Source organism: Phyllobates terribilis, unplaced genomic scaffold (genome assembly GCF_046119375.1).
Source record: "Phyllobates terribilis strain yellow unplaced genomic scaffold, ASM4611937v1 Scaffold_5__5_contigs__length_657084704, whole genome shotgun sequence".
Lineage (NCBI taxonomy): Eukaryota > Metazoa > Chordata > Amphibia > Anura > Dendrobatidae > Phyllobates > Phyllobates terribilis.
In genome coordinates, this window is record NW_027362765.1 from 609,449,042 (window position 1) to 609,476,084 (window position 27,043).

The 27,043-nt window shown below is 47.5% G+C and overlaps 1 protein-coding gene across 3 annotated transcripts in view; it reads right to left on the reverse strand.

Moving 5' to 3' along the window:
- Window positions 1-21,223, reverse strand: part of SAMD8 (sterile alpha motif domain containing 8) — a 73,378-nt gene extending 52,155 nt beyond the window's left edge. The window contains exon 1 of one of the 3 annotated variants that reach the window (XM_073686068.1): window positions 20,856-21,223. Coding sequence is in view for 2 of the 3 variants with exons in the window: in XM_073686066.1 (XP_073542167.1) it covers window positions 14,022-14,036 (15 nt within the window). In the remaining variant the exon portion in view is untranslated. Of the gene's footprint in view, window positions 1-14,021; window positions 14,488-20,855 lie in introns of those variants that run through there. The other 2 variants (XM_073686066.1, XM_073686069.1) reach the window with 2 other exon arrangements.
- Between the last annotated feature and the right edge of the window lie 5,820 nt (window positions 21,224-27,043).

Below are 27,043 nucleotides of genomic sequence, written 5' to 3' on the forward strand. Positions count from 1 at the left end.
TGTGGGGGGGGTATTTTACTGCGTGTGTGTGTGGGGGGGGGTATTTTACTGCGTGTGTGTGTGTGGGGGGGGTATTTTACTGCGTGTGTGTGTGTGGGGGGGTATTTTACTGCGTGTGTGTGTGGGGGGGGTATTTTACTGTGTGTGTGCGTGTGGGGGGGGTATTTTACTGCGTGTGTGCGTGTGGGGGGGTATTTTACTGCGTGTGTGCGTGTGTGGGAGGGTATTTTACTGCGTGTGTGTGTGGGGGGTATTTTACTGCGTGTGTGTGTGGGGGGTATTTTACTGCGTGTGTGGGGGGGTATTTTACTGCGTGTGTGTGTGGCGGGGTATTTTACTGCGTGTGTGTGTGGGGGGGTATTTTACTGCGTGTGTGTGGGGGGGTATTTTACTGCGCGTGTGTGTGTGTGGGGAGGGGGGTATTTTACTGCGTGTGGGAAGGGGGGTATTTTACTGCGTGTGTGTGGGGGAGGGGGGTATTTTACTGCGTGTGTGTGGGGGAGGGGGGTATTTTACTGTGTGTGTGGGGGGGAGGGGGTATTTTACTGTGTGTGTGGGGGGTATTTTACTGTGTGTATGGGAGGGGGGTATTTTACTGTGTGGGGGGGAGGGGGGTATTTTACTGTGTGGGGGGGAGGGGGGTATTTTACTGTGTGTGGGGGGAGGGGGGTATTTTACTGTGTGTGGGGGGAGGGGGGTATTTTACTGTGTGTGGGGGGAGGGGGGTATTTTACTGTGTGTGGGGGGAGGGGGGTATTTTACTGTGTGTGGGGGGAGGGGGGTATTTTACTGTGTGTGGGGGGAGGGGGGTATTTTACTGTGTGTGGGGGGAGGGGGGTATTTTACTGTGTGTGGGGGGAGGGGGGTATTTTACTGTGTGTGGGGGGAGGGGGGTATTTTACTGTGTGTGGGGGGAGGGGGGTATTTTACTGTGTGTGGGGGGAGGGGGGTATTTTACTGTGTGTGTGGGAGGGGGGTATTTTACTGTGTGTGTGGGAGGGGGGTATTTTACTGTGTGTGTGGGAGGGGGGTATTTTACTGTGTGTGTGGGAGGGGGGTATTTTACTGTGTGTGGGAAATTTAGTGCAACAGGGCTGGGGGAGATTTATGGTGTGGGGGAGATTTAGTCTAACGGCGTGGGGATGATTTGACACAAGAAAGCATGGAAGGGATCGGTGCAGACAATATGGGGAGCAGGAGAAATTTGAAGACACAATATGAGAAGCAAGGGGTGAGATGGGGGGCATGTATGGGGAGTTGGGGGGGGGGATGTGCGAGGAGGCAGTACGGAAAGTGGGAGAGGGAAAAGTGTGAGGAGACTATTGAGGGGAATAGTATGAGGAGACAGCATGGAGAGAGAAAAGTGTGAGTGGGCACAGAATAAAGACTGAATAGTGTTTGTGTGTGTGAGTAGCATGGTGGGGGGGGGTATAAGGGCACAGCCAGGAGAGGACAGTATGCAGAGGGGGGGGGGGGGGAGTGTAATGTGGGGGCACAGTACAGAGACTGGGCCCTATAGGGGGACACAGTGTGAGAGGACAGTGTGAAAAGGATGCCCAGTATGGAAAGGAGAGGGAAGTATTGAAGGCATGTACCATAAGAGGGACAGTGTGGGGGGTCATATTTTGTGCAGGGAATATAGTTAGTTATTCAGGGGTGTAGGGCAGATATTTTTATTTAGGAGCATTATAATGACACAGCTATCTTTAAGGGCATCGTGTGGGGATGTGCTGCAGAAGACCGGAGAAGATGGAATTATGCAGAGACTAGCTGTAGATGAGAAAAGTCATCATGGAGTCTGGACAAGATGAAGAAAAGAAAGAGAAGGACTCCAGAGACCACGTCAACTATCAGGTACCTGAATGTAAACATTTTTTGTGATACTGACTAATGCTCATATTTTTATTTATGTTATGAGTATGAAAGGGGTTGTCCAAATTTGTGATGAGCCTGCAGTCAAACTATGTGACTGCAGACTTCTGAATTCTCACAGTACGCACTGCACGCTGTCAGGATTGTCTTGTGCCGGCGATTTGCATACATGCAGTCACGTGCCATCTAGACATGCGTAGCCTCACTCAATAAAAATGAATTGAGCGAGGACGGACACGTCTATTTGGAATGTGGCCAGAAGTATACAAATCGCATACTTGTGCCAGGGAGAATCCTAAAAGTGTGCAGTGCATGCGCTGTGAGAATTCAGAAGCCTGCAGTCACATAGAATGACTGCAGACTTTCATCTCAAACCTGGACAAGCCCTTTAATTACAAAATGAAGCCCTGTAGCCAATTCTAACAGCATGTAATATACTCACTGTCAGGATTCAGCTCTGCTTGCTGGTTCCAGCAGTCATCACATGGCCACTACATTCATACTTACGGTCACGTGACAATAAGCTTCTCTTCCTGCTTCTCTCAGTTTTTCACTGAACATTGAGAGAATTAGGGAGAGCAGCTCATCGGCACATGACTAAGTGTGCAAATCTCATAGGTGCTGGGGAAGGGAGGGGCGAAGTTGATCTCTTTCCCTGGGTGCCAGAAAACCTCTCTAGGGAGATCTCAAGTGCGCAGTTCATGCTAGAGCCCAGGAATTTACAGGAACTGGAGGATTTTTGCCAAGAATGGGCAGCTTTACCTTCTGAGAAATTAAAAAACCTCATCCACAACTACCACAAAAGACTTCAAGCTGTCATTGATGTTAGAGGGGGTAATACACGGTATTAAGAACTGGGGTATGTGAACTTTTGATCAGGGTCATTTAAATGTTTTTGGTTGTCATTAAGACTTAAAAAGAGAAAACACAGTAGTTTGACAATAAATGGCTCCACCCAACCAATAACCATGAGTGGGGAAAAAGTTTTTTTGTGATCATTCATATTCTCTGAAACAAGGCCAAGATAGGAAAAATTCTGCCCGGGTATGTAAACTTTTTGAAATTAAAACCCGCCGTGAAAACTCATCAAAAACGCTTTGTGTCCACATAGCCTAAGACATAACGAGGATTCTTATGGCACATAAACATGTGCTTAAGAAAAATAAAAATGAATACGATATCAAAATGCATTGAATTTTTTTCTACACGAATAACAGGCCAGGGACAGGCTGCAAAACTGTGATAAATAGTTATTGTGTCGCATGGCAAAAGGTTGTTGTGAGAGATAGATATATATATATATATCTATCACATCAGCAGAGCCGGGAACCACTGGCAGTGGCAAAATAAAAAAAAAAAAAAAAGTAAAAACTAAATTAAAAATCCATATTCTTACCTGTCCGGCGCCCCCCGATGTCCTCCTGGTCGCTGTCCTCTTCTCGACGGCCAGCGGTATACTGCTGGGAGCGCGCTCATTCCCAGCAATGTACTGTGCTGCCAGGACCTGCATTCACGTGAGCGATCAGATGATGAGGGGCAATCGGTGGTAATCGTGGACTGCGTCATTGACGGCGGACAGGTGAGGAATATGGTTGTTTGTTATTTTACGTTTTTTTTCAGACAATCGATGGCTTCGCGGACCCAGTACAATAAAAACATACTTTATTATGGCTGTGTCTTTTATTGAAAAAGTGGTGACCATTTTACTACGCAGTTAGTAATGGGGGAGTCTTATGGACACCCTCCATTACTAACCTGGGCTTCACGTCAGCCGCCAATACAAGGCTGACGTGAACCCCAACCCCATTACCCCACTCGCCACCGCTACAGGGCAATGGGAAGAGCGGAGGCCAAGCACCAGATTATGGATCTTATGGATGCGCCATTTCTGGAACTGCTGAGGGGTGATATTATTAGCCGCAGAGGGGGCTAGTATGCATGGCCCCTTCCCTGGCTATTAATATCAGCCCGCAGCTGTCTGTTTAGCCTTTTCTGGTTAGATTTTATAGGGGGACCCCACGTAAATCTTTTTCCGGGGTCCCCCTGTAATCTAGCCAGTAAAGGCTAAACAGACAGCTGCGGGCTGATATTAATAGCTAGGGAACATTGTTAGCTAGTGGCCCTTTCCCTGACTACTAATATCAGCCCCCAGCGGTCGGCTTTCCCTCTATGGGTTATAAAAATGACACGGGAGTTAACGCCATTTTTAAGAAAAAAATTAGGCTCTGCGCCCATGATCTGGACGTAGCAGCGCTTTGGACGCATATTTTTTTCTGCGTTCAAAACGTTGCATTCTATTGAAAGCAGGTAAATCCATGTGTTCATTGAACCATGCGGATTTATCGCATTCAATATATTGTAGTGGTCAAATTTCTGTTGCGGAGACTAGCAACTCCGCAAGAGAATTTGACATGCTGCGGTCCTGAAAGACGAGCGGCATGTCAGTGTCCACGGGTGATCCGCAGCCTCTGATGCACGCATAGTGGACATGGGATTTCTAGAGATCCCATCCACTATGCTGTAACATTTGTACACTGCAGGTTTCACGCTGTATAAACATGCAGAGTCAAACCTGCAGCTGCTACTGATCGTAGGCATGTACCCAAATTCACCCGCAGCATGTCAATTTCTGTAGCGGACACGCTAGTCTCCGCTGCAGATTTTGACTGATTGAAGTGTCATTATATGCAGTGGAATTCACATGTACCGACAACAAAAGTGTGGCATTAGAACACTGCGTTTTAGACGCAGCAAAACACGTATATTACTTACCGGTAATGTGTTTTTTCGGAACCCATGACGGCACAACGAGAGAGGGGATCCGCCCTTCAAGGACAGGAAACCTTCAAGATAAAAAGGGCGGCGCCTCTCCCCGCTTCAGTGGATTACAGAGCATGAGAGGACTCTCCGGTTAGAGCACATAATTTTAATAACTATAACAAATTTCACCAATGTGAACACTCAACACCCACCCACCGGAAGATGTACACCACAGTGACAGGGAGGGAATATAAAAGGTGCCGTCATGGGTTCCGAAAAAACACATTACCGGTAAGTAATATACGTGTTTTTCTGTCACCCATGACGGCACAACGAGAGAATTACAGAGAACTAAGTATGTGAGGGAGGGACCACAGCCTGCAGAACCCTTCTCCCAAACGTGAGATCAGAGGAGGCAGAAAGGTCAAGTCTATAGTGGTTATAGAAAGTGGACGGAGATGACCATATGGCCGCCTTACACATTTGCTCAATGGGCACGCCCGCCCTTTCTACCCAGGAAGCAGCCATGCCCCGAGTAGAGTGGGCTTTCAAATTGTCAGGGGGATCTCTGCCTGACCCCGTGTAGGCCTTCGCAATGGCTTCCCGGATCCACCTTGACAGAGTGCCTTTTGAGGCCCTCAATCCCTTCCGGGAGCCCTGGAAGGAGATAAAGAGAGACATATCCTTCCTCCATGAGCTTGTGGATGCTAAATAATGTATAAGGCATCTCCTGACATCCAAGGTATGAAACCTTTCCTCCTTGCTATTTTTGGGTTCAGGACAGAAGGATGGTAGGGCCATCTCCTGACACACATGAAACCTAGAAACCACTTTAGGTAGGAAAGCAGGGTCTGGTCTCAAAACTACCCTATAGTCTAGCACTAGGGTAAAAGGTGGATCTGCCGACAAAGCCTGTAACTCACTAACCCTCCGTGCTGATGTTAAGGCCACCAGAATTACTGTTTTTAGGGTGAGTAGTTTTATGGACCCTGAGCTAAGGGGCTCAAAGGGAGAACCTGTTAATGCGTTTAGCACCAAGTTTAAATCCCAAGAAGGGACCCTAACTGTAGGGACTGGATTGGCTCTACTACATCCCCTCACGAACCTGGAAATCCACTTGTTACCGGCCAGATTATAACTGTATAAGGCTCCCAAAGGCAGAGATTTGGACCTTTAAGGTGCTCACTGCTAGACACTTTTCTAGCCCCTTTTGAAGAAATTCTAAAATGGCTGTAATGGGAACCCCCCCCCCCAGGGAAACTCCCTGAGATGACGACAAAAACTTCTTCCAGACTCTACTGTAAATCTTGGTAGTGACTGGCTTCCTACTCTTTAGAAGAGTAGTGACTAGATTTGATGAGAAACCCCGACCTTCTAGCAACGACCTCTCAAGTTCCAGGCCGCTAAGTGCAATCCTTTCACCTGAGGATGGAATATAGGCCCTTGAACAAGAAGGTCGGGAATCTCTGGAAGAATCCAGGGGTTCGTGATGGACATGTTTCTTAGCCAGAAAAACCACGGCCTCTTGGGCCAGAAGGGGGCTATGAGGACCACTCGAGCCTGATCCTCCCGAATTTTCCTCAACACCGCTGGAATTAGGCACGTTGGGGGAAAGGCATAGGCCAGACTGAAATCCCACCTGCACTGGAAGGCGTCTACTACTAGCGGGTTCTCTAAGGGATTCAGTGAGCAGAACTTCTTTGCCTTGCTGTTCTGACGGGTTGCAAACAGGTCGACCTCTGGAGACCCCACATGGTCACTAGCTGGCGGAAGATCAAGAGATTTAAAGCCCATTCTCCCTGAAATAATGGCCTGCGACTTAGAAAGTCTGCCTTCATGTTGTCCTCTCCTCTGATATGAAGGGCCCTTAACGAGAGAACTTTTCCCTCCACCAGCGAAAATATTCTCCCCGCAACCTGCATTAGTGACCTTGAACGGGTTCCCCCCTGGTGGTTCACATAAGCCACCGCAACCTGGTTGTCGGACAGAATCTTCACGTGATGACCTCCTAGTAGGGGCAAGAAGCAGATCAGTGCTTTCTCTACCGCCCGTAACTCCCACAAATTGGAGGACTCCAGACTCTCCTCCTGTGACCAAGTCCCCTGTATCGGGTGGTTGCCCAAGTGCGCCCCCCACCCCCTGGGGCTGGCGTCTGTAGTAATCACCCTGGTGAATTGGGGAACCCAAGAAAAGCCTGTCTGGATCGTGCTTGTCTCCAACCACCAATACAGAGACTGAATCACATTCTGGGGGAGAATTAGCCTACTTTCTAGATGTCCCCTCAGGATCACTTCGTTTCTTAGTACATCCCATTGGAACTCTCTTGAATGATATTGGGCCCAGGGTACTGCGGGGATGCAGGAGGTAAGGGATCCCAACAGAGAGTCATGACTGGGTCCGCTATTGCTGCTGAAACTAGATTATTTTCTCCCTCTTTTGGTCGGGGAGGCGGCATTCTTGCCGAATCGAATCCAGCGTAAGGCCCAAAAAGATCCGAGTAGTGAGAGGGATCAATTTGGATTTTTCTAGGTTTAAACACCATCCTAAGTCTTCTAAGATGGTGCATACCTGATCGACCTGGCCCAGACAGTGATCGTATGTTTTGCCCAATATCAGGAAGTCGTCCAGATACGGAATGACCAGTCTGTCTTCCTCCCTGAGATGGGCTGTAACCTCCGCTATCAGTTTTGTGAATATACGGGGCGCCACTGCCAGTCCGAAGGGAAGCGCTCTGTATTGGAAGTGCTTGATAATTCCCTGCATATTTACGGCTACCCTGAGGTATTTCTGAAAATTGCGATGAATAGGCACATGATAGTATGCGTCCTTTAGGTCCAATACTGCCATGTAGCAGCCGGGAAATAGAAGGGTTATAGATGATTTTATTGTCTCCATCTTGAATGACAGAATGTTCAGGAACGCATTTAGCCTTCTCAGATTGAGGATGACTCTGTATGAATTGTCTGGCTTTTTTATAAGGAATAAGGGGGAATAAAACCCCCTCTCTCTTCTTGTGGAGACACCTCTAGCAGGACATTCTTTTGTAGGAGAACGGATATTTCTTCCTCTAGTGCCCGTTGTTCTGGTAGAGAGGATCTTAGGGCAGTCAGAATAAACTTGTCTGGTGGATTCCTCCGAAACTCTAGCTTTTGCCCTGATTTCACTAAATTGAGGATCCACCTGCTGGAAGAGATCTTTTCCCAGGCTGGAAGGAAGAGAGAGAGCCTCCCCCCCACCTGGGATAGAGTGTCACTTCGGCGGCTTGCGACTATCCTGGGAGGGCCAGCCGAACAAAAGTCCTTTCCCTTTCTGGGAACGATCCTCCCATCTAGATTGTTCCCCGGACGCCCTCCTGCGGCCAAATTTCTTCCTCCGAAAGGACTGCTTGAAGGATGGGATGGAAGGCTTAGGGAACCCTTTCTTACTGTCCCCCGCTTTCTCTAGAATTGAGTCCAGAGAGGTACCAAACAGAAAATCCCCCTCACATGGAAGAGAGCATAGTTTTCCTTTTGCCTGTATGTCCCCTGGGCAACTCTTCAGCCAGACCGCTCTACGGCCGGCGTTAAGACAGGGCCGCAGATCTTGCCGCTAGTCTGGCGGAATCTGCCGAGGCGTCTGATAAGAAGGCCGCCGCTCCCTTCAATACCGGCAGAGAGGCCAGAATGGAGTCCTGTGACTCATTGCTTTTAATCTGGTCCTCTAACCTGTCCAACCATACCATAATGGACCTCGCTGTACAAGTTGCCTCTATGGCTGGCTTCAATGCCCCTGCGGACGACTCCCAAGTACCCTTAAGGAAGGTATCTACCTTCCGGTCCAGCGGGTCGCTCATCATCTCCGAGTCCTCAAAAGGGAGGGAAGATCTCCTAGAAGCTTTGGATACTGCCACATCCAGCTTCGGGGCCTTACTCCAGGAAGCGGTATCCTCCTCACTAAACGGATATTTCCTTTTGAAGGAGGATGGAAGGGGGCCCTTTTTATCCGGCCTATCCCACTCTTTCCTGATAAGACCCTGCACCTTATCATTAACAGGAAAAACTTGTTGTTTCTTGCGATCCAAGGTGCCAAACATAATATCCTGCACTGACTTCTTTGTTTTCTGGTCAACCAACCCCATTGTGGACCTGACGGCTTTTACTAAGCCATCCACACTTTCCAGGGGAAAGCAATGACCTGGCCCTGCTTCGCTATCCGAGGAGGAAGAGTCAGTGGAGTCATCCAACATTCCCTCGTCGGACTCAGAGCCTGAAAGTAGGGGTGGAGTTTTTGCTCTATGGGCCTGGGATGGTTGGGAAAGGGATTTTAACGATCTCTCTACCTCAGACCTAACCAGAGTCTTTAAATTTGAAGAAACAGTTGGGGCTTCCTCCGCAATGGTCTCTTCAATACAGGACTGGCATAATCTTTTGGGCCAATCATTCGTTAGGCCCCGTTCACACAGGGCACATACTCTATGCTTGGACTTCTCTTTACACTTCTTAGGGACATCCTGCCCATTACCGGAGGAAGGAGAGGGAGAGAGAGAGACAAAACAGAAAAAGTCTACATTAATATGTCGACTTTCACGTAGCTCACTCACCACCCAGTAAAACAAAGACAGGGTACCGGAACGGGAGGCAGGATGGTATCCGATACTTCTCCTCTGGAGACCGCGGAATCATCAACCCTGCTGGAGCTATGCCGGCTGGATCTGGAATCCTTGGCGCTGCGTGTCCCAGAACGTCCACTGCTCCTACTCTGCGCTGGACGCTGCTCCTGGGTACGCTTCTGGCGCCGAGGCTGCTGTGGCTGCTCCATCTCCCTGGGCTGCTGCAGCTGCAGCATGGACTGCTGCTCTTGCTGCTGATGCGGTGGGGAGGGCTGCTGTGAGGTCATTACTTCACTGCGCCGCTGCCTGGCCGGTGATCTACCCTTAAGTACCTCCATTGTGCTAGGGAGATCACCGCCGGCGTCCCCGCAGCTTCCGGTACCGTCAGGAGGCCCCGGCGCGCGTCATTGGGGCGCAACTTCCGGTTTCGTCATCTCCCGTCGCGCCCAGTGACGTCACATCCGGGACGCGGGGTTGCCGGCCACCATGCTGTGCAGGTGCCGCAAGACCACCGCCTGCACGCGGGGAGACCACATGTTGGCGCCCCCCGCGGCGCTTCCAGGATTCACGGGACCGGCCGCAGCAGAGACTGTGCCCTGCCAAACCCGACCGGCCCCGGCCCAGGTAAAACTACTGTCATTCTTGCGCCCGACGAGAAGGAAGGTCCCCCATCAAGGACAGGAAACCACTGAAGCGGGGAGAGGCGCCGCCCTTTTTATCTTGGAGGTTTCCTGTCCTTGAAGGGCGGATCCCCTCTCTGCCGTCATGGGTGACAAAAAAAATATGCTGCGTCCAAAGCGCTGCCGAGTGCTGATCGGAGGGACGTAGCAGCTAACGATACAGTTGTGAGCTGTTAATAATGGCCAGGGACCATGTTTGCAAATGGCACCTTCCCAGGCTAAAAATAGCAGCTCACAGCTGGCGCATAAATTACATGAATAGAAATGCTAATGAAGATTGGGTGAATGGGACTAGCTGACACCTAGCTCTCTTGTTTAGTGATGACAAATTGTCAATCAGACCTTTTCGTGACCAAACCTAATTAAAGCAAAGTAAAGAGTTAAATAAACACACAGACACAGAGCAAACACTTTATTTGAAATACAACAGACACATTCTTTAATAATTTAAATTAACCAATATACTCACCCCAGTTCTGACGGTAATCCAAGGGTTTAAGCAATGTCCCACCAAATAACTTTATTTAGCTCCAAAAGCATTCACTGATGTACAAAAACGCGGCAAAACCGCAAGGTTTTTCAGCAGCGTTTTTCCCGCCAAGGAGATGCAGAAACGCTCAGGAAATTTCTGCTTGAAATCTTGATCATGCGCACATAGCCTAAAGGCCCTTTTACACAGGCTGTTTGTGTGTAATCAATGGCTTGTGCAAACATCGATGTTACAATCCCACAAAATATGCAAAACGCTCATTCATCAGCAAATAACATTGATTATGCTCCCTAAAAGATCAACATTTTCCAGCAGCTCATCTCAGTGTAAATGTCAATAAATGTCAGTGTTGATGTCAATATGAAAACTGTATGAGGCGCTATTATGCATCATCCTATGTGAAAAGGCCTGAAATGCTGCAGATCATTTTATGTCGTCATCAATTGGCAGATAGGTTGTAGCATCAGATATAGATGACACTAGAATTTTTAAAATTGCATTTAATGGCATCACTATTTTTTGTGTAATCATACAAATAGAAGGTTAAAAGGGAATCGGTCAGCAGGTTTTTGACATGTATTCTGCGGATAGCATAAGGTAAGGGTTAAAACACAGATTTCAACCATGTGTCATGTCACGCTGTGTAGTGTTGTTTACTTACCCTAAAGCTTTTATTACCAGTTGATTATTATTGTCCAGACTACAGAAGTGCATGCATGATAGTCCGACTCCCCACGTCTCTATTCAATGTAAATACAGAGCCTGGTGTGGGCATGGTTAGCTTTCTCAGCTCTTCTTCATGCTAAATCTAAGAAATCTGATTGTGTCAGAACCGCTGCAGCCAGTAATCTAAGTGCTACAGTGGCTTGCAAAAGTATTCACCCCCCCTCCCCGGCTTTTTACATATTTTGTTACATTACAACCTATGTTTAAATATTTTTGTAATCCGATTTGTGTGTCATTACTAGTCTAAGTTGGTGAAGTGAGAAAAATATAGGCATAAATTAAATTTATGGGACCAAATAACGAAAAATTGGCATGTGCATATGTATTCACCCTTTTGCTATGAAGCCCCTAAAAATTTCTGGTGCTAGCAATTACCTTCATAAGTCACATGCTTAGTGAAAGGAAGTCCACCTGTGTGCAATCTAAGTGTCACATGGTTGTCAGTATATACACACCTTTTCTGAAAGGCCACAGAGGTTGCAACACCATTAAGCAAGAGGCACTACTAACCAAACAAGTCAGGGACAAAGTTGTTGAAAAGTACAAGTCAGGGTTGGCTTAAAAAAAAATATCCCAATCTCTGATGATTCCCCGAAGCACCATCACATCCATTAGCATCAAATGGAAAGAACATGGTACCACAGCAAACTTGCCAAAGGTAACCCTGAAGGAGATACAGAGTTCCCAAGCAGATATCTGTCCATACGATGACAATAAGCCATACACTACATATAGGTGGACTTTATGGAAGAGTGGGCAGAAAAAAGGCTTTACTTGGACACAAAAATTGTAAGGCTCGTTTGAGTTTGCCAAAAGACATGTGGGAAAATCCGCAAATGTATGGAGAAAGGTGCTGTGGTCAGATGAAGCCAAAATTATGTGCCATACCAACACAGCTCATCACCCCAAGAACACCATCCCCACAGTGAAATATGGTGGTAGTAGCATTATACTGTGGGAATGTTTTTCATCAGCAGGGATAGGGAAAATGGTCCGAGTCGAAGGGAAGATGGATGATGCAAAATAGAGGGATATTCTTGAAGGAAACCTGTTTCCGTCTGTCAGTGATTTAAGACTGGGACAGAGGTTCACCTTCCAACAAAACAATGACCGAAAGCATACTGCCAAAGCTACACTCAAATGGTTTAATGGGAAACATGTAAAGCCCAGACCTTAATCAAATTCAGAATCTGAGGTCAGACTTGAAGATTGGAGTTCACCAGAGGAAACCATCTAACTTGAAGGAACTGGAGCAGTTTTGCCTTGAGAAATGGGCAAATATCCCAGTGGCAAGATGTGGAAAGCTAATAGAGACTTATTCAAAATGATTTGCAGCTGTAATTGCTGCAAAAGGAGGCTCTGCAAAGTACTGACTTTAGGGGGTGAACAGTTATGCACACTGAAGTTTTCAGTTGTTTTGTCCTATTTGTTGTTTGCTTCCCAATAAAAAGAAAACCAAATATTCACAGTTGTAGGCATGTTCTTTACATGAACTGATGCAAACCCTCAAAAAAAAAAAAAAAGTCAGTGAAATTCCAGTTTGTGAGGTAGCAAAACACAGAAAACATGAAAAATGCCAAGGAAGGGGGTGGTGGAGGATGGAGGGGGGCGGGGAGAGGACACAATACTTTTGCAAGCCACTACATCGTTGGATTCAGGGTCTCTTTACTTACATGATGCTGCTCTCCGATGAGGCAGCAAAAACCTGCTGACAGATTCCATTTAAATAGGGCATATAAAAACATATCTAAACAAAAGTAATAAAAAAGAAATAACAATCTTCATAAGGCTGTGTGCCCACGATGCGTTTTTTAAGCGTTTCCACAGCGGCAAAAACGCTGCAGAAACGCTTAAAAAACGCATGGTAGAAGGCCTGCCATGTTCCCCAATGCTGTGCACATGCTGCGGAAATTTCCGCTGCGGGTTATCATTGTGGAAAAAAACGCAGCACTACCAATTATTTTGCGGAAGCGCTGCGTTTTCGTCGCCATTGACTTGCATTGAATCGCTTGGATTCCGCATCACTGGATCTGTAGATGCGGATTCCATGCGATTCAATGTGCGGATGGTACCCGGGTGTGGAGGAGAGGAGACTCTCCTCCGGACCCGGGTACCATAGAACCTGTAAAAAAAAAAGAATAAAATAAAAAATAAATATTATATTTACCTTCTGATGGCCCCCGGTCTCCTTGTCTTCGCTTGCTGGCAGCTCGCGGTGGACTGAAGGACTTGCGCTGACATCATAGTCATGTGACGGCAGGTCCGTCAGTGTACAGCGAGCTGCCGGCAAGGGAGAACGGAGCGGAGCAAGACTCCGGGGGCCATCGGAAGATAAGTATATATTTACTTTTTTTTTTTTTTTTTTTTTTTACCATTCTTTCGGTCACACTATATAATTCCATGCCGTTTGCATGGATTTATATAGTGTAACCAAGTTGTCAAGCACTTTCCAAGTGATGCTAAAATCGCTTGGAAAGCGCTTGTCAACCCGCATACGGAAATGCATGTGAAAACGCTTCACATCCGCATGTCCCTGGCAGGAAAAAAGCATGTACAATCCGCATGTACAATCCACATGCGTTTTTTCTGCCAGGGAGATGCAGAAATGCTCAGGAAAAAATCCAGAGCATTTCTGCATTGTGGGCACATAGTCTAAATTAGGTTTAAATATAAGGCTGCATTCCAATGATGATCTTTCGATGTTGCAGATTTTCTGCATCCATTAAGTAAAATAGGTTACTTGCATTTCTTCGAAAATAAGCAGAGTAAAAAACTCACCAACAACTCATTGAGGGTACACAGACTAACACAAATCAATGTGTTGCTGAAGTAGGTGCGATAAAAGACTAATTGATTTAATATACAGATATACATCTTCCAAACCAGCTGGACAACGAGTACTTACTTGCGGAGTCATCATTGCAGAGTTGATGCAGCATTAAGGATCTGGAACCAAAATTTTTCTCTAAAGCTTTTAAAAAAATATTAGCGGATTTGTGGAAGAATAGCTCTTATTTACACAACTTAACGGAGTTAATATTTAAAAAAAAAAAATTGGTGATGAGGAAATGAGTCAGGGTGTCCCTCTCTTTAGGATTTTCAGCTATATTTGAATACGGTCAGTACCGATACAGGCAAAAGTCCCCATGGATAAAAATCACTGGTGAAAACAGGGAAGCAAAAGCCCTGAAACCTGCATCTAACTCTGTGTTCGCTTCTACTTGGAAGGCAGTGCTGCAGAAGGCAGAATCTTGTAGGGCGTAACAGTGGGTGAATCACAGAGACTTTCTCCTGTGAGCTGGAACTTCACATCTTGAGCAACTGTGTCCACAGCACAGGGTGAAATGTGAGTACTGGAAATAGGAAGGGTGCAAATGTCACTCACACAAGATAGGGGAACTAACAAATCAAACTGCTTAAGTGCTAATGTAATGGAATTACTGCACTATCAGCACTTAATATGGTAAAGTTCAAGAAATAAGGAGACAGTAAGAAAACACCTGTTGTGCAGTTTACTTCCAACAGTTTACAGAAAGTTCAGGTATATGATAGCTAAAAGGCTAACGTTTTGGAGGAGGGATGGGCCGTCTTATATCATTTTTAGTTACATAGGGTCCATACTTATAAAAACAGATTGTGACCAGAAACAGTACGAAAGCACTGAGCAAGCAGTAAAAGGGGTTCTCCAGTCATTCGATATTGATGGTTTCAAAAAAGTCTATACATTCACGGTCTACATCACCAAATAAAAAAGGTTAAACCATAACTTGAAATAGCATGAAATATAAATCATGAAAAATCAGACTATGTGCCAGTGATTCTGGCTGAAAAATCCTTACTCAGCTATGCTATTAAGGGGAGTCTGTCAGCACAGAATGCCTGTTCAAAGTAGAGCCGCTCAGAGCACCATTAAATGGCCAATCACTTAAGGAGAACCTATCAGCACAATTTTGCATGTTAAAGTAAAGGCATGGCCATAATGATGCTGTTATACAGAATAAATCTGCATGGTGGCTGTTAGCAATTGAAGTCTGGTTCACTGGTTATAAAGATTTGGTGCATAGGGGCAGAACTGTGGGTAGGGTCTACGGCACCTGCCCCTTCGCTGACTCTGATATCTGTATCTGCCTCCTGTTTGAAAGTTTATGCCGGCGCCTTCTTTTTTGCAGCGCACAGACCCAGAAAGTTTGTGCGCTGCAATGCACATCCAGCTGAAGTAGGGGCTGGCATCAGCGGGCTCCTCACAGGCCAGGTCCATTGGTGCAGAACTGCGCTAGTGCTGAGGTGATGGAGTGTGTGCCTGCAGGGAGGGCTCTGCGTACCCCCTCTGGCATGCATACCATAGGTTCACCACCACTGTTCTATACTGTGGCTGCCTCAGCTGTGAACTGGGCATGTCCCTGGGCTGTCCAGGTCACAGCTGCTGGGGGAGCTAAGTGCCATTTTGTTGTAGTCCAGATATCTGTGTTCTGTGGTGAGCGGAGACAGGAAAGTGACATGAGCGGCGAGCAGTAATGGGCTGGAGGTAGCGAGTACAGGTCTGCAACAGCAGTCACAGACCTCCGGGGCAGCGGAGGAGAGTACGCATCAGTCAATTGTGAACAGGTGCAAGCTGCAAATGACTATTCACACAAAGCAAAGACTACAGCCACTGTAAGCACTAAGATGTATGCAAACACCGAATATGTGAAATTTAAAACTGCAATACTAAAAAATAGTACGTTTTGCAGCATGCACTACGGTGAGACTTAACCATTCAAGTCTACGGGTGTGAGTCTTGTAAATGATTAATAGTTGACGCTATAAAAACATGTACATGGACAGCACAGAGATGACGAGTGAGGAAAAAAAAAGTCCCATTTTTCTGGATGAAACTTTCAGGCTGTGTGCCCACGTAGCATTTTTCAAGCGTATATGCTGCGGAATTTCCGCAGCGTAAACGCTTGAAAAACGCATGTATATCCGCACCCCAAGGTCCCCAATGGGATTCCGCAAGTTCTATGCACATGCTGCGGATTTTTCCGCAGCGTTTATGCCGCGTTCAAAAATCCGCAGCATGTCATTTAATTTTGCGTTTCCGCAAGCGGAATTGCCTTTGTCCAATGCATAAAAAACGCAAGGCAATTTCGCATGTGGAAAACGCGTGATAAACGCGCGAAAAATGCGCGATAAACGTGTGCGGAATTCCGCATGCGTTTTTCCGGGAGAGGACTTGCATTTATGCAGCAGAAATTTTCTGCTTCATAAATGCAACGTGGGCACATAGCCTGAGGGTATGTGCACACGATCCGGACAAGCAGCGCTTTGGAAGCAGTATACAATATGTTGCATCCAAAGCGTTTATTGAACGCAGGTGAATCCGCATGGTTCAATGCATTGTCCTGATCAGATTTCTCTTGCTGAGACTAGCGACTCCGCAAGAGAAATTGACATGTGGCGGCACAGATGAACGCATAGTGGACATGGGATTTCTACAAATCCCATCCACTATGCTGTAACATCTGGACCCTGCGGGTTTGATGTGGCATAAGCACACAGTGTCAAAACCGCAGCAGCTCCTGATCGTGTGCACAACATACCCTGAATGATTTTTTTTTTTTTTTTTTTTTAAATAAAAATATAACATGATAGTAAAAACAACTGAATAAAAGGGCAATCATAGAAACACAATAGAAATGAAATAAGCTTAAAAAAAGAAACAAAATTACTGAAGGGTATAGTTCAAAGGTGGAGTAACACTTTACCACTGTTTACACACCTCTGCAGATGACTAAGAAGGTAGCTTGTAAAGCAGGGCATACCAAGAAGTGATATCTTAAAGATATGTTAATAATTAAGTAATAATTATTTAACCCTGTAGTAAACAGGCAGCTAATCCTTTTATAAAGGCTTTAGGCATATGCAATGCTAATAAACTGGCTGTATGATGTAATGTACAGCAGCCTGTCACTCACTGGACTTTCCCCTTGGAAAATATGCTGCTCTTACATAGGAAGCATGTTCAGACAACATCACGAAGCATGATACATAGCTGTTGATCATCATCATTACTGTGATCATACGCTTATATTACGCCAAGTATTATCTCCAAAATTAATCTGCAGTAATGCAACACCTGGAAGACATACAAAGTAATCTGTCACACAAGGTCGAAACATTTGCTGCTGGAAATGTTCTGCTGTTTTATGACCACTAAATGAAATGTTCAGAAAGTTGGATAGATGGCTACCAGAGGGTTATCTGGATGGGAGCCCAGGGTGGAGACTGGCTTTTGGACATAAATGAAATTGTATTACATCTGCAGTAATCTAAGCAGAGGTTCATTCTTGGTTCCTCTACACATAATTGCTAGGTGTACAAACTCCCAATAATGTTTGGAGTTCCATTTTATTGCTTCTTTATGGTATCAGAAGACAGAACTCCTGAAGAAAAAAAAAAAAAGATTTGTCCCACAACTGACACAAAATGCCAGACGGAGGTCACTGACTGTATGGGGTCTGTTTAGACTATTACGTTGCCAGTCATTTTAATGGGAAAAAAGAAAAATAGTGCTGCTAATGGAGCCATAGAACGGTTGCAAGCGTATAAAAAAAGAAATAAAACAATCGGACAATCTTCATCTGATTTTCATCCGTGTGCTCGTTATTTACATCCATGTGTCTGTATTTTTACGCCCATGTGCCATCCATATGTGATCCCTTTTCTAACATCTATATTAAAAAATGTACAAGATCAAATACAGTTTCCTATGTCTACAATAGAAATGTATCCGTAAAAATCACATGCCACTCTGAGGTTCTGTGTTGTATCATATTTTTTCATTTTCCTCTTTATGCACCCATAAACTTGAACGGGTGAGCCTCATCGGAGACTGGGAAGAGAAAAGTGTATAACTGCGATTTATCTCTCACGGATCGCTGGACCGAGAGAAAAAACATTCATCTTAACAGCCCTATTGAATAACATGGATCAGTGTGCTGCCATCTATTCAAACACCGGTCCGCACACGTCCGACTTACACACTCATCTGAATGAGCCCTAAAGGAGATAGAAGTTGCTAGAGGGTCAAATCATAAGCATACAAATGATTTTTCAAGCATTCCCAGAAGTATAGGGCCATATTCAGTACAAATTCCACACCAATCACATGTGGGAGAGATTTTGTGCCCCAGGTACCAAAAACAAATTAGCTATTACAATGCTCAAAATATCAGAAGAAGCCCCTGTTGGAAAGCAGAGGGAAGCTTAAAGGGAACCTGTCACCTCAAGAAATTCTATTTCATGCAGATAAAGTGGTCATCAGCAGGTAAAGTTTTATTCTCCCTGCAGCCGCTTTCAGTCAATGGGGTGGTACAAGGAGTGGTTATAGTACAGTGAGCATGGCTGTATTCGCTCCCCAACACAGCAACCTCTGAAGAGTCCATCTTTTTTGGCTAGTGTACGGCCTCAAACTGCAGTTGTGTTCTGGGCTTTTTGTCATACTGTACATGCTTATTCACACAGCAACGTGTTAAAGGAAAATTCAGAATATCAGCCTACATATTAGGTCTATAATTACTCCTGATAAAACACATGTACAGCATAGAGAAAGGCAGTCCAGAAGTTCCCACAATTCAAAACCAACTTGTCAGGACACAATGAAAGGTTCCCTGCGCACGTCTGCTGCTGTGTACATACTGTTAGGCCATGTTCTAACGTTCAAAATATGCAGCATTTAACTGTCCAAGATAAGATTTTTATGAAATTTCCGCCTACTGTGCGTCTGAAGACCCTACTGAACCGTGTTTTTTTCTCTGTAGGCTTCTATGTGAAAGTTGGGGGGAAAAAGCAGGTGCGTTTAGTTTAGTACAAAAAGGTTTCTTTAACCTCTTCATGACATCCGCCATACACGTACGGCGTCGTGTGAGGTGTGTTACCGCAAACCGCCATACATATACAGCGCAAAATCGCATTAGCACACTTGCAGAGCCGGCGCGATCTTCAGTGGTATATCATAGCTGACACCCTGCAGAAACGCCCAAAATCAGCCTAGTGCTGATCGCGGGCATTTAATCTCTCTGATACCGCTGTCAACAGTGACAGTTTCCTCTCTGCTCCGATCGGCACAATACAACTTAATATCGGCTCGATGACGAGCTGAGATCTAAATTCTCTGGCGGCCATTTTCATGAAGCCGAATGCCGGGAAATCAATCTACAGAGCGGGGGCTCTGCCTCACCGCAAACATTTTCTTGAAGCCCAGGGCCGACAGCCTCACACCGCTGGGACACCCCCTCCTCCCACCCACCGGCCTGCAACATCACCCCACTCCTGCCGGCGCCGGCTACCTGCAGCAGCGACTCCACTGCACCGCGGCCTGTTAAGCTACATTTGAACTAAGTCAAACCCCCATTTTCCTCCCAAATTTAGGGTTAAAAAAGTGCATCTTTTTAGGCTATGTGCGCACGTTCAGGAATTGTTTGCAGAAATTTCTGAAGAGTTTCTGCACCTCTTGGCAGCAAAAATGGAAAATCCGCAGCGTCTTCATGCGTTTTTTGTGCGTTTTTGCCTGCGGATTTGCCATGCGTTTTTTTCCAATGCATTGTATAGGCAAAAATGCACAAAGAATGGACATGCTGCGTTTATTTCCGCACATGAAATCCTGTCAGGAAAATTCCTGATCATGTGCACAGAACTTGCAAAATGTCATAGGAAGTTATGGGGTAAGGTATGCAATGCATTTTTGGTGCAATTTTGCGCAGAAAAAAAAAAACACACAAAAAACGCACTGTGTGCACATAACCTAAGTCCCCACTCAGGTCCGTCAACTGTCAATGGAAATATACGGGGCTTCCATATTACTGGTAACACAAAGGCTCTGGGAAAACTAAAAAGGTCCCACCCAAAAGAAATCCACATGTCCCCATCCTTCTAAGCAACATAATCTGCTTAAACCTCATTTAGGGTCCACATGTTTGTCAGTACTATAGCGATGAGAGTCCGATTAATTTTCGGGCTGTGCGTCTCCAGAAGCTCGGGGCTGGGCGCAATGTGGATGACGGATAGATGTCTTTTCTTTTTATTCTCCACATTCAAGAAAAACGGATCCGCACACAGATCAACCTGTGATCTGAGTAGTATAATCGGACTGTTTTTCTGGGATGGAGAACATAGGGTTGTGTGACCCTAGCCTTGGTCATCAATATGCGAGACTCCTCCATCACCAGAACATCACTTCGGCCTATACAGCTGTGTACGATGGCTTGTACATTGTCGGTGAACAGGGGGGCCATGGCGCTAAAGGAAGCCCGACAACAAAAGATTACAGTCTATACTAAAGAGAAAATATATGGCAGAAATACCTACCAATTTTGGACATTGAGATCTAATGTACAGACATAGCACTCTCCCCGCCGGCTGATGATGGTAAAGCCTATATTCACATGCTGCATAGACATCAGGATTTTTGTAATGATTATACAAAACAGTAAATCCAGTGTGACTGGTGCAGGGAAATGTGGACCTCGCTCCATAGCATTCATAGCATCCACTGGCCATTAATAGGAATAGTGTCCTGTTAGTCAAAAAATAGATTCAATTCTACTTATCTTTTTCATGTCACTATCTACATGGACAAAGCTTTCTCTATGCCGGATGTACATCATTCACACGAACTAAGTGACAGCCGCAGGAGGAGGGAGCAAACATCAGGCTTGTGGCCCAAACGCCAGCCCTCGGGACAATGCTAACAGCGTCTCACCTGTATGGAGCTGCGCTGTCCAGGGACCCTGCCTCCCTGACAGCCACCTGCAGGGTCCCCTCTCTGTGTCACCCTGGGGATTACTCGGAATCAGGCCTAGTAAGCGAGAGTAGGCCGCCCGCGTGTCCATAGAAACGGCAGGATGAGTCACCCGGCATGCTGCTCCCCTGCCCCGTCAGTGAGAGCTGGGGAGGAGCTGCATACCAGCAGTGCCGAGCAGGGCTGCTAATGACGGCCAGGCTGCTCCTCTCAGCGGAGTACTGATGACGGAACACGGGGCCACACAAGCCAGAGAGTACCTGCTCACTGGTCAGGAGGCTGCGGAGTCCCGCCTCATCCCCACAAGCACAGACAGCGTGCCTTTTCCATTGCTGGAGCTCCCCCTACTGGGGATAATGGCTCAGATGCTGATGTTATCCTGAGTGTGGGACAGTGGTGCTCGGGGCCTAGTAGAATGGACTATAGGGTCACGTTCACACGATCAGTATTTGTAAGTCAAAATCAGCAATGGGTGAAAAATGCAGAAGTGGGTCACCTTTGTCTAATATACTTTTTCTTTCATCATTCTAGTTCTAATTTTCGCTTATAAATACTGAACGTGTGAACATGGCCTTAGGTTAAGTGCACACGTAGAGTTTTTGATGCGTTTTCGCAGCGGTTTTTCTGCATGGAAATGCTTGGTAATTGGTCTGCCAGCTATTGCAATGGCAATCCTGATGTGCTGTGCACATGATGCGGAAAATTCTGCTTAGGATTGGCAATGCGTTTTAAAACGCAGAATGTCCTTTCTATGCAGCATTTCAGGCCCATTGACTTTTTTTGAACAGCAGCTAATCCGCAGGTATAATTTTACACCTGCGGATTTGCTGCAGTTCAATTAAAGTCAATGGGCCGCGGAAACGCTGCAAGTTGTACCCGTGTTGACTGGGGAGGACTACTACTCCCCTCATCCGACCGCCGCTCCCGCTGATAACAGCGAGAGCGGCACGGCTGAGGGGAGTAGTAGTTTCCTTAGCCAAGCCGGGACTGCGTGCTGTGGTAAATAAAAAAAAAACACTATGCTCACCTGTCTGGTGCCCTCAGGTGTCCTGGTCCTCGTGATGTGTTCAGGCCAGCGGTACACTGACGGGAGCGCGCTCGCTCCCAGTGTGACGCCCAGCTGCGCTTGGTATCACAGATCCTGGAAGAGTGCATTGATGGATTCCTCCACAAGAGGTCCCCATAACCATTCACACATCTCCACCTTCCACCTCAGACCAGCAGAGGGAGCCCGTTAGGGATATATAAATAGGGAAGGTGGAGCCAGGCAGCGGTCAATCTAGTCTAGTCTGGAGTCTAGTTCAGTCTAGTTTAGCAGTGAGTCCAGTGCAGTCTGAGAAGAGTTACCTCAGAGGACAAAAGCCTGTTCCAGCTCCTGCAATTGCTATCCTGCAGTGGAGCTTATCCTTATCAAGACTCAGTGTAGCTCAGAGAAGTGAGCTTAGGTGTGCCGGCGCCATAAGATCGGTGAAGCGCGGCAAGCTGCCGTTAGTGTGAGTAGCCTAGTGAGGGCCCGAGTAGGCCGAAGGCGAGTGGAGAGTTAGTACATAGGGGGCAGAGGAGCTTAACTTGCTCACCCCGAAGCAGTTACCGGACACCGGGTCCGAAGTTTACCGGGATCTCTATGACCCAGTAAGACATAACCGGAATCCCTGGAGAACTACAAGTCCCAGGATCGCTAAAGTGCTGATACGTAACAGAGCCGGAAGACACATAGGCCCCGCGAGCTGAGGTGCGTGTTCTCCAAGAAAAGGCCCTACCACAAGGTCAGCCAGCGCAGGACAGAGACAAAGTTAGGCCTAGCTCCAGGCAGGTCAGAAACTTACTACGCAGAGGCAAGAAACAGGAGGCCCTAAACCCGCTCATTGGGGAGGATCCTGACATGCACCCTTCACCCTACAGTGCTCCGGGATGTGCCTGAATTTCCATCAGTAAAAGGTACTGAAGTGACTATCGTGTCTGTCCCTGTTCTTGCTCTGACCCGGCTGGGTCTCGCCTGCCCTGCATCCCCTTTCCGTACGCTGCCCTGAGGCCTAGCTCCACCTGTGGGGAGCTATACTATCGAGCTGCCTTATAATCGGCCTCAGTGGACTGCGCAGCGCTGGTGATTCTCACCAGAAGCCACAGGTGGCGTCACAAACTTTTATAAACGTAACAAATTTTCCACCCTTTTTAAAGAGGGACCCCAGGGTACGGGCCCGGGAGTCGACCACCGCGACATCTTTAAAGGCCAGGCTAAAGGCCTGGGTACCGAGTCATCCCCATCCCCCTGGGCGAGTCATCTCTCTTCTGGCGTCACGAACAGGATTGCGTGTCCGCTGCAACACCGCAGTGTTATGCCCGTTGCCACCGGGTACTGTACTGTGCGCCTTTATTCTGAACTGTGTACGTACAGTTGTGGTGAAGACTGCCGCCATTGTTGGGCCGCAGTGAGAAGAAGGGCGTAACTGCGGGAAACTGAGGGGCGTACCTGCAAAAGAGCGTGAAGCCCCGGAAACGCCCCACGCCTCAACGTCAAGCCAGGAAGCGCCAGGTCCTGAAGGAAGCGTCGCTGAACGCTCTGACGTAGGACGCAAGCGACGCAAGGTCCTGAGGATGACCGTCACCTGCGGAGCTGCGGCCTACCGGAAGAAAAACTAGGAGGTAGGCCACGGTTAACTAGGGGGGCGCCAGAATGTCCGACGAGCAGCAGAATGCCGACATGCCGGCCAACGTCCCTGAGGTTCAACCCGCGCCCGATGATGAGCAGGCCGAAGCCGCCGCTCCACCAGCAGCGCCTGTAACACCTGTCATTCCTATGACTTTACCGTACATTCCTGGAGCAAAGTGGCTCCCCCAGTACAACGGCAAACCAGATACCCTGTCTGGATTCAAACGGAAGATATGTGGTATCTTAGACATGTACTCTATGACAGGCAAGTAAAGAGCCGCTGTCGTATTAGGACAACTGACCGGTGCTGCGGAACGGGAAGTGGAAACATGGTCGGCCGCAGACCAGGAGTCAGTGTCCACAATATTCCAAAAATTACAGACTGTCTTTGAGGACCTTACTGAGGTGGACCTCCGGATGAGGTTCTACAGCTGTTCCCAACAACAGGAGGACAACTTTCGGGACAATGCCTGGCGTCTACAGGGGGCCCTGCGGGCTCTTAAACAGGTCAGTCCAACCAGCATTGAAAATGAGAACAAAATGCTGAAAGACCAGTTTGTCCGGGGACTGAGGTCTCCAGAGGAGAGCAAGACTGTGCGTTGGTGGTCCCTGGATCATCCAGATGCCACCTTTGACAATCTTAAGGACATGGCTATAAAAAGGACTGCAGCCCCTGGAAACAAATGCCATCCAATGTTACTAGGGTGGGGCTACCCCAGTACCTGCTACACCCACCTTTTCCCCAGTGGCTGCTGAAGCCAAGGTTCCAGCGACGTCCCCTAGAGAGCTGGACAGTCTGTGCTCTGAAGTGCGTCAGTTGAGTAAAACCCTGACCACTGTCCTGAGTGCCCTGCAGCTGCGGACGGAGTCCGAGGAAGGAGGGAAGATCCTGCTAGCCGATAGCCCTGAGGATGTCCCCTGGATGCGAAGGAGGAGGAGGCCAACACCACCCTCTACGAGGACCAGTGACCAGCGCCGTCCACAGAAGAACCCTACCTGCTACCGCTGCCGCAAGACCGGACATATTGCCCAGAATTGTCCTTTAAACGAGAAAACCCTGGGTCCGAGGGCCGACACCCAGGAGTAAACTCACCAGGCCTATCAGACTGGTACAACAGGTTCGTCGGAGAAAGACCTTTCCTGTCCATTGTACTGGACGGGATCCCGACGCACGCCCTGCTGGACACAGGATCTCAGGTAACCATCATGCCTGACGTCCTCTACAAGAGGTTCTGGTCCATGGACAACCTACGTCCGCCAGCTCCAAATTTGACTGTATATGCCTCAAATGGACTCCCCCTTAACCTACTCGGGGTTAAGAATGTGACTGTAAAGGTGGGAAGAGTGGAGCTGAAGGACCAGGGACTAATTGTAGTAGAGACTAATCCTGATGACACCAATCCGTATATGGTACTTGGCACTAACATTGTTGGTAACTGTTTGGGAGAGGTTGTGTTCTTGCTCCAACAGATAGCTGACACTGCCAGACCAGGACAAAGAAGGGCGTTGCAGAAGGAGATCCGAGTCCTGATGTACCAACAGCAAGTAAGGTTAACAGACGGTGAAATTGGTAATGTGCGGGTAACAGACCCCATACCCATTGTCATCCCCCCAATGAGTGAAATGCTCATCTGGTGTAGAGCTGCTATAGGTCTTAGAGGACAGAGCTACCAGGCGGTAGTAGAACCCCTTTACTCCGAGCATAGACCCACGCTCTTAACTGCCAGGGGAGTGGTAGATGTACGTAATGGGAGGGTGCCCGTCCGTCTTCTCAATTTAGGGGAAAATGAGGTCAAACTGCCACGTTATGCCACTGTTCCCAAATTACATGCTGTCAATAACAGCTGCATTCACGAGGCGGAGTCCTTAACTTCACCAGACAAAGTGGAGGATAATGACCCTGCAACCCAGGTGGAGGATTGGTGTCAACAGCTCCATGTTGGGACAGACACCACTCCTACCCATCAAAAACAGGGTGTACACCGGGTGGTTCAAGAATACTCACAGGTGTTCAGTAAACATCCACTTGACTTCGGGAGGATTAAGGGGGCTCAACATCATATCCCCACAGGCGACAATCCCCCAATCAAAGAACGTTACAGGCCTATACCACCAGAACACTACCAGAAGGCTAAGGAAATGCTGCAGGACATGAGGAAGGCGGGAGTAATAAGGGATAGTTGTTGTCCCTGGGCAGCTCCCCTAGAGCTAGTTAGGAAAAAGGACGGGAGCATGAGAATGTGTGTAGGTTACCGTCAAGTAAATCGCATTACACATAAAGATGCATACCCTTTACCACGCATAGAGGAGTCCCTAGCTGCCTTAAAGTCTGCAAATTACTTTTCCACCCTTGACCTCACTAGTGGGTACTGGCAAGTAGCTGTGGCTGAGGAGGATCGGGAGAAGACGGCCTTCACCACCCTGATGGGACTCTGCGAGTTCAATAGTATGCCGTTTGGACTCTGCAATGCCCCCGGAACGTTCCAGAGATTGATGGAGTGCTGCCTGGGACACCGCAACTTCGAGACTGTGTTACTTTACCTGGATGACGTGATAGTGTACTCCAGAACGTACGAGGACCACTTGAAACACCTGGCAGAGGTATTTGAGTCACTGTCCCGGTATGGGATGAAGTTGAAGCCCTCAAAGTGCCACCTGCTCAAGAAAAAGGTACAGTACCTGGGGCACATTGTCAGTCCAGAAGGGGTAGCACCAGACCCGGAGAAAGTCACAGCCATCCAGAAGTGGCCGGAGCCGAAAAACCTCAAGGAGGTGCGTCAGTTCCTGGGACTAGTAGGATACTACCGGAGGTTTGTAAAGGACTACACTAAGAAAGCAGCTCCTCTGCAAGACATCCTGGTAGGGCAGTCCCCCAAAGGCAGAAATCCCCCATTCCACTGGGGCAAGGAGCAAGCCGAGTCGTTTCAGGAGATGAAGGAGATCCTGACAGGCGATGAGATCCTAGCCTACCCTGACTACAGCCAGCCGTTCCTGCTGTATACAGATGCCAGCAACGAAGGACTGGGAGCTGTCCTAAGTCAGAAGCAGAATGGCCAAGAGAAAGTGATCGCATACGCAAGCAGGAAGCTCCGCCCGACCGAGAGAAACCCAGAGTACTATAGCAGCTTCAAGTTGGAGTTCCTGGCCTTGGTCTGGGCCATCACTGAAAGGTTCAAGCACTACCTGGCCTCCAGTAAGTTCACTGCCTTTACTGATAACAACCCCTTGACCCATCTTGAAACAGCTAAGTTGGGAGCTCTGGAACAACGATGGATGACTCAGCTGTCAAACTACCAATTTACAATAAAATACCGGGGGGGCCGCAAGAACGCCAACGCCGATGCCCTGTCTAGGATGCCTCACCAGTCAGACACAGAAGAAGAAGTGGATGATCTGGAAGAGATAGAGCTACCTGCCTTTCACCGTAATGGGATAATAAACGAGCACCGAGTCTCTAGGAAGTAGAGATGAGCGTTGTTCGACTCGAACTGTTCGCCAA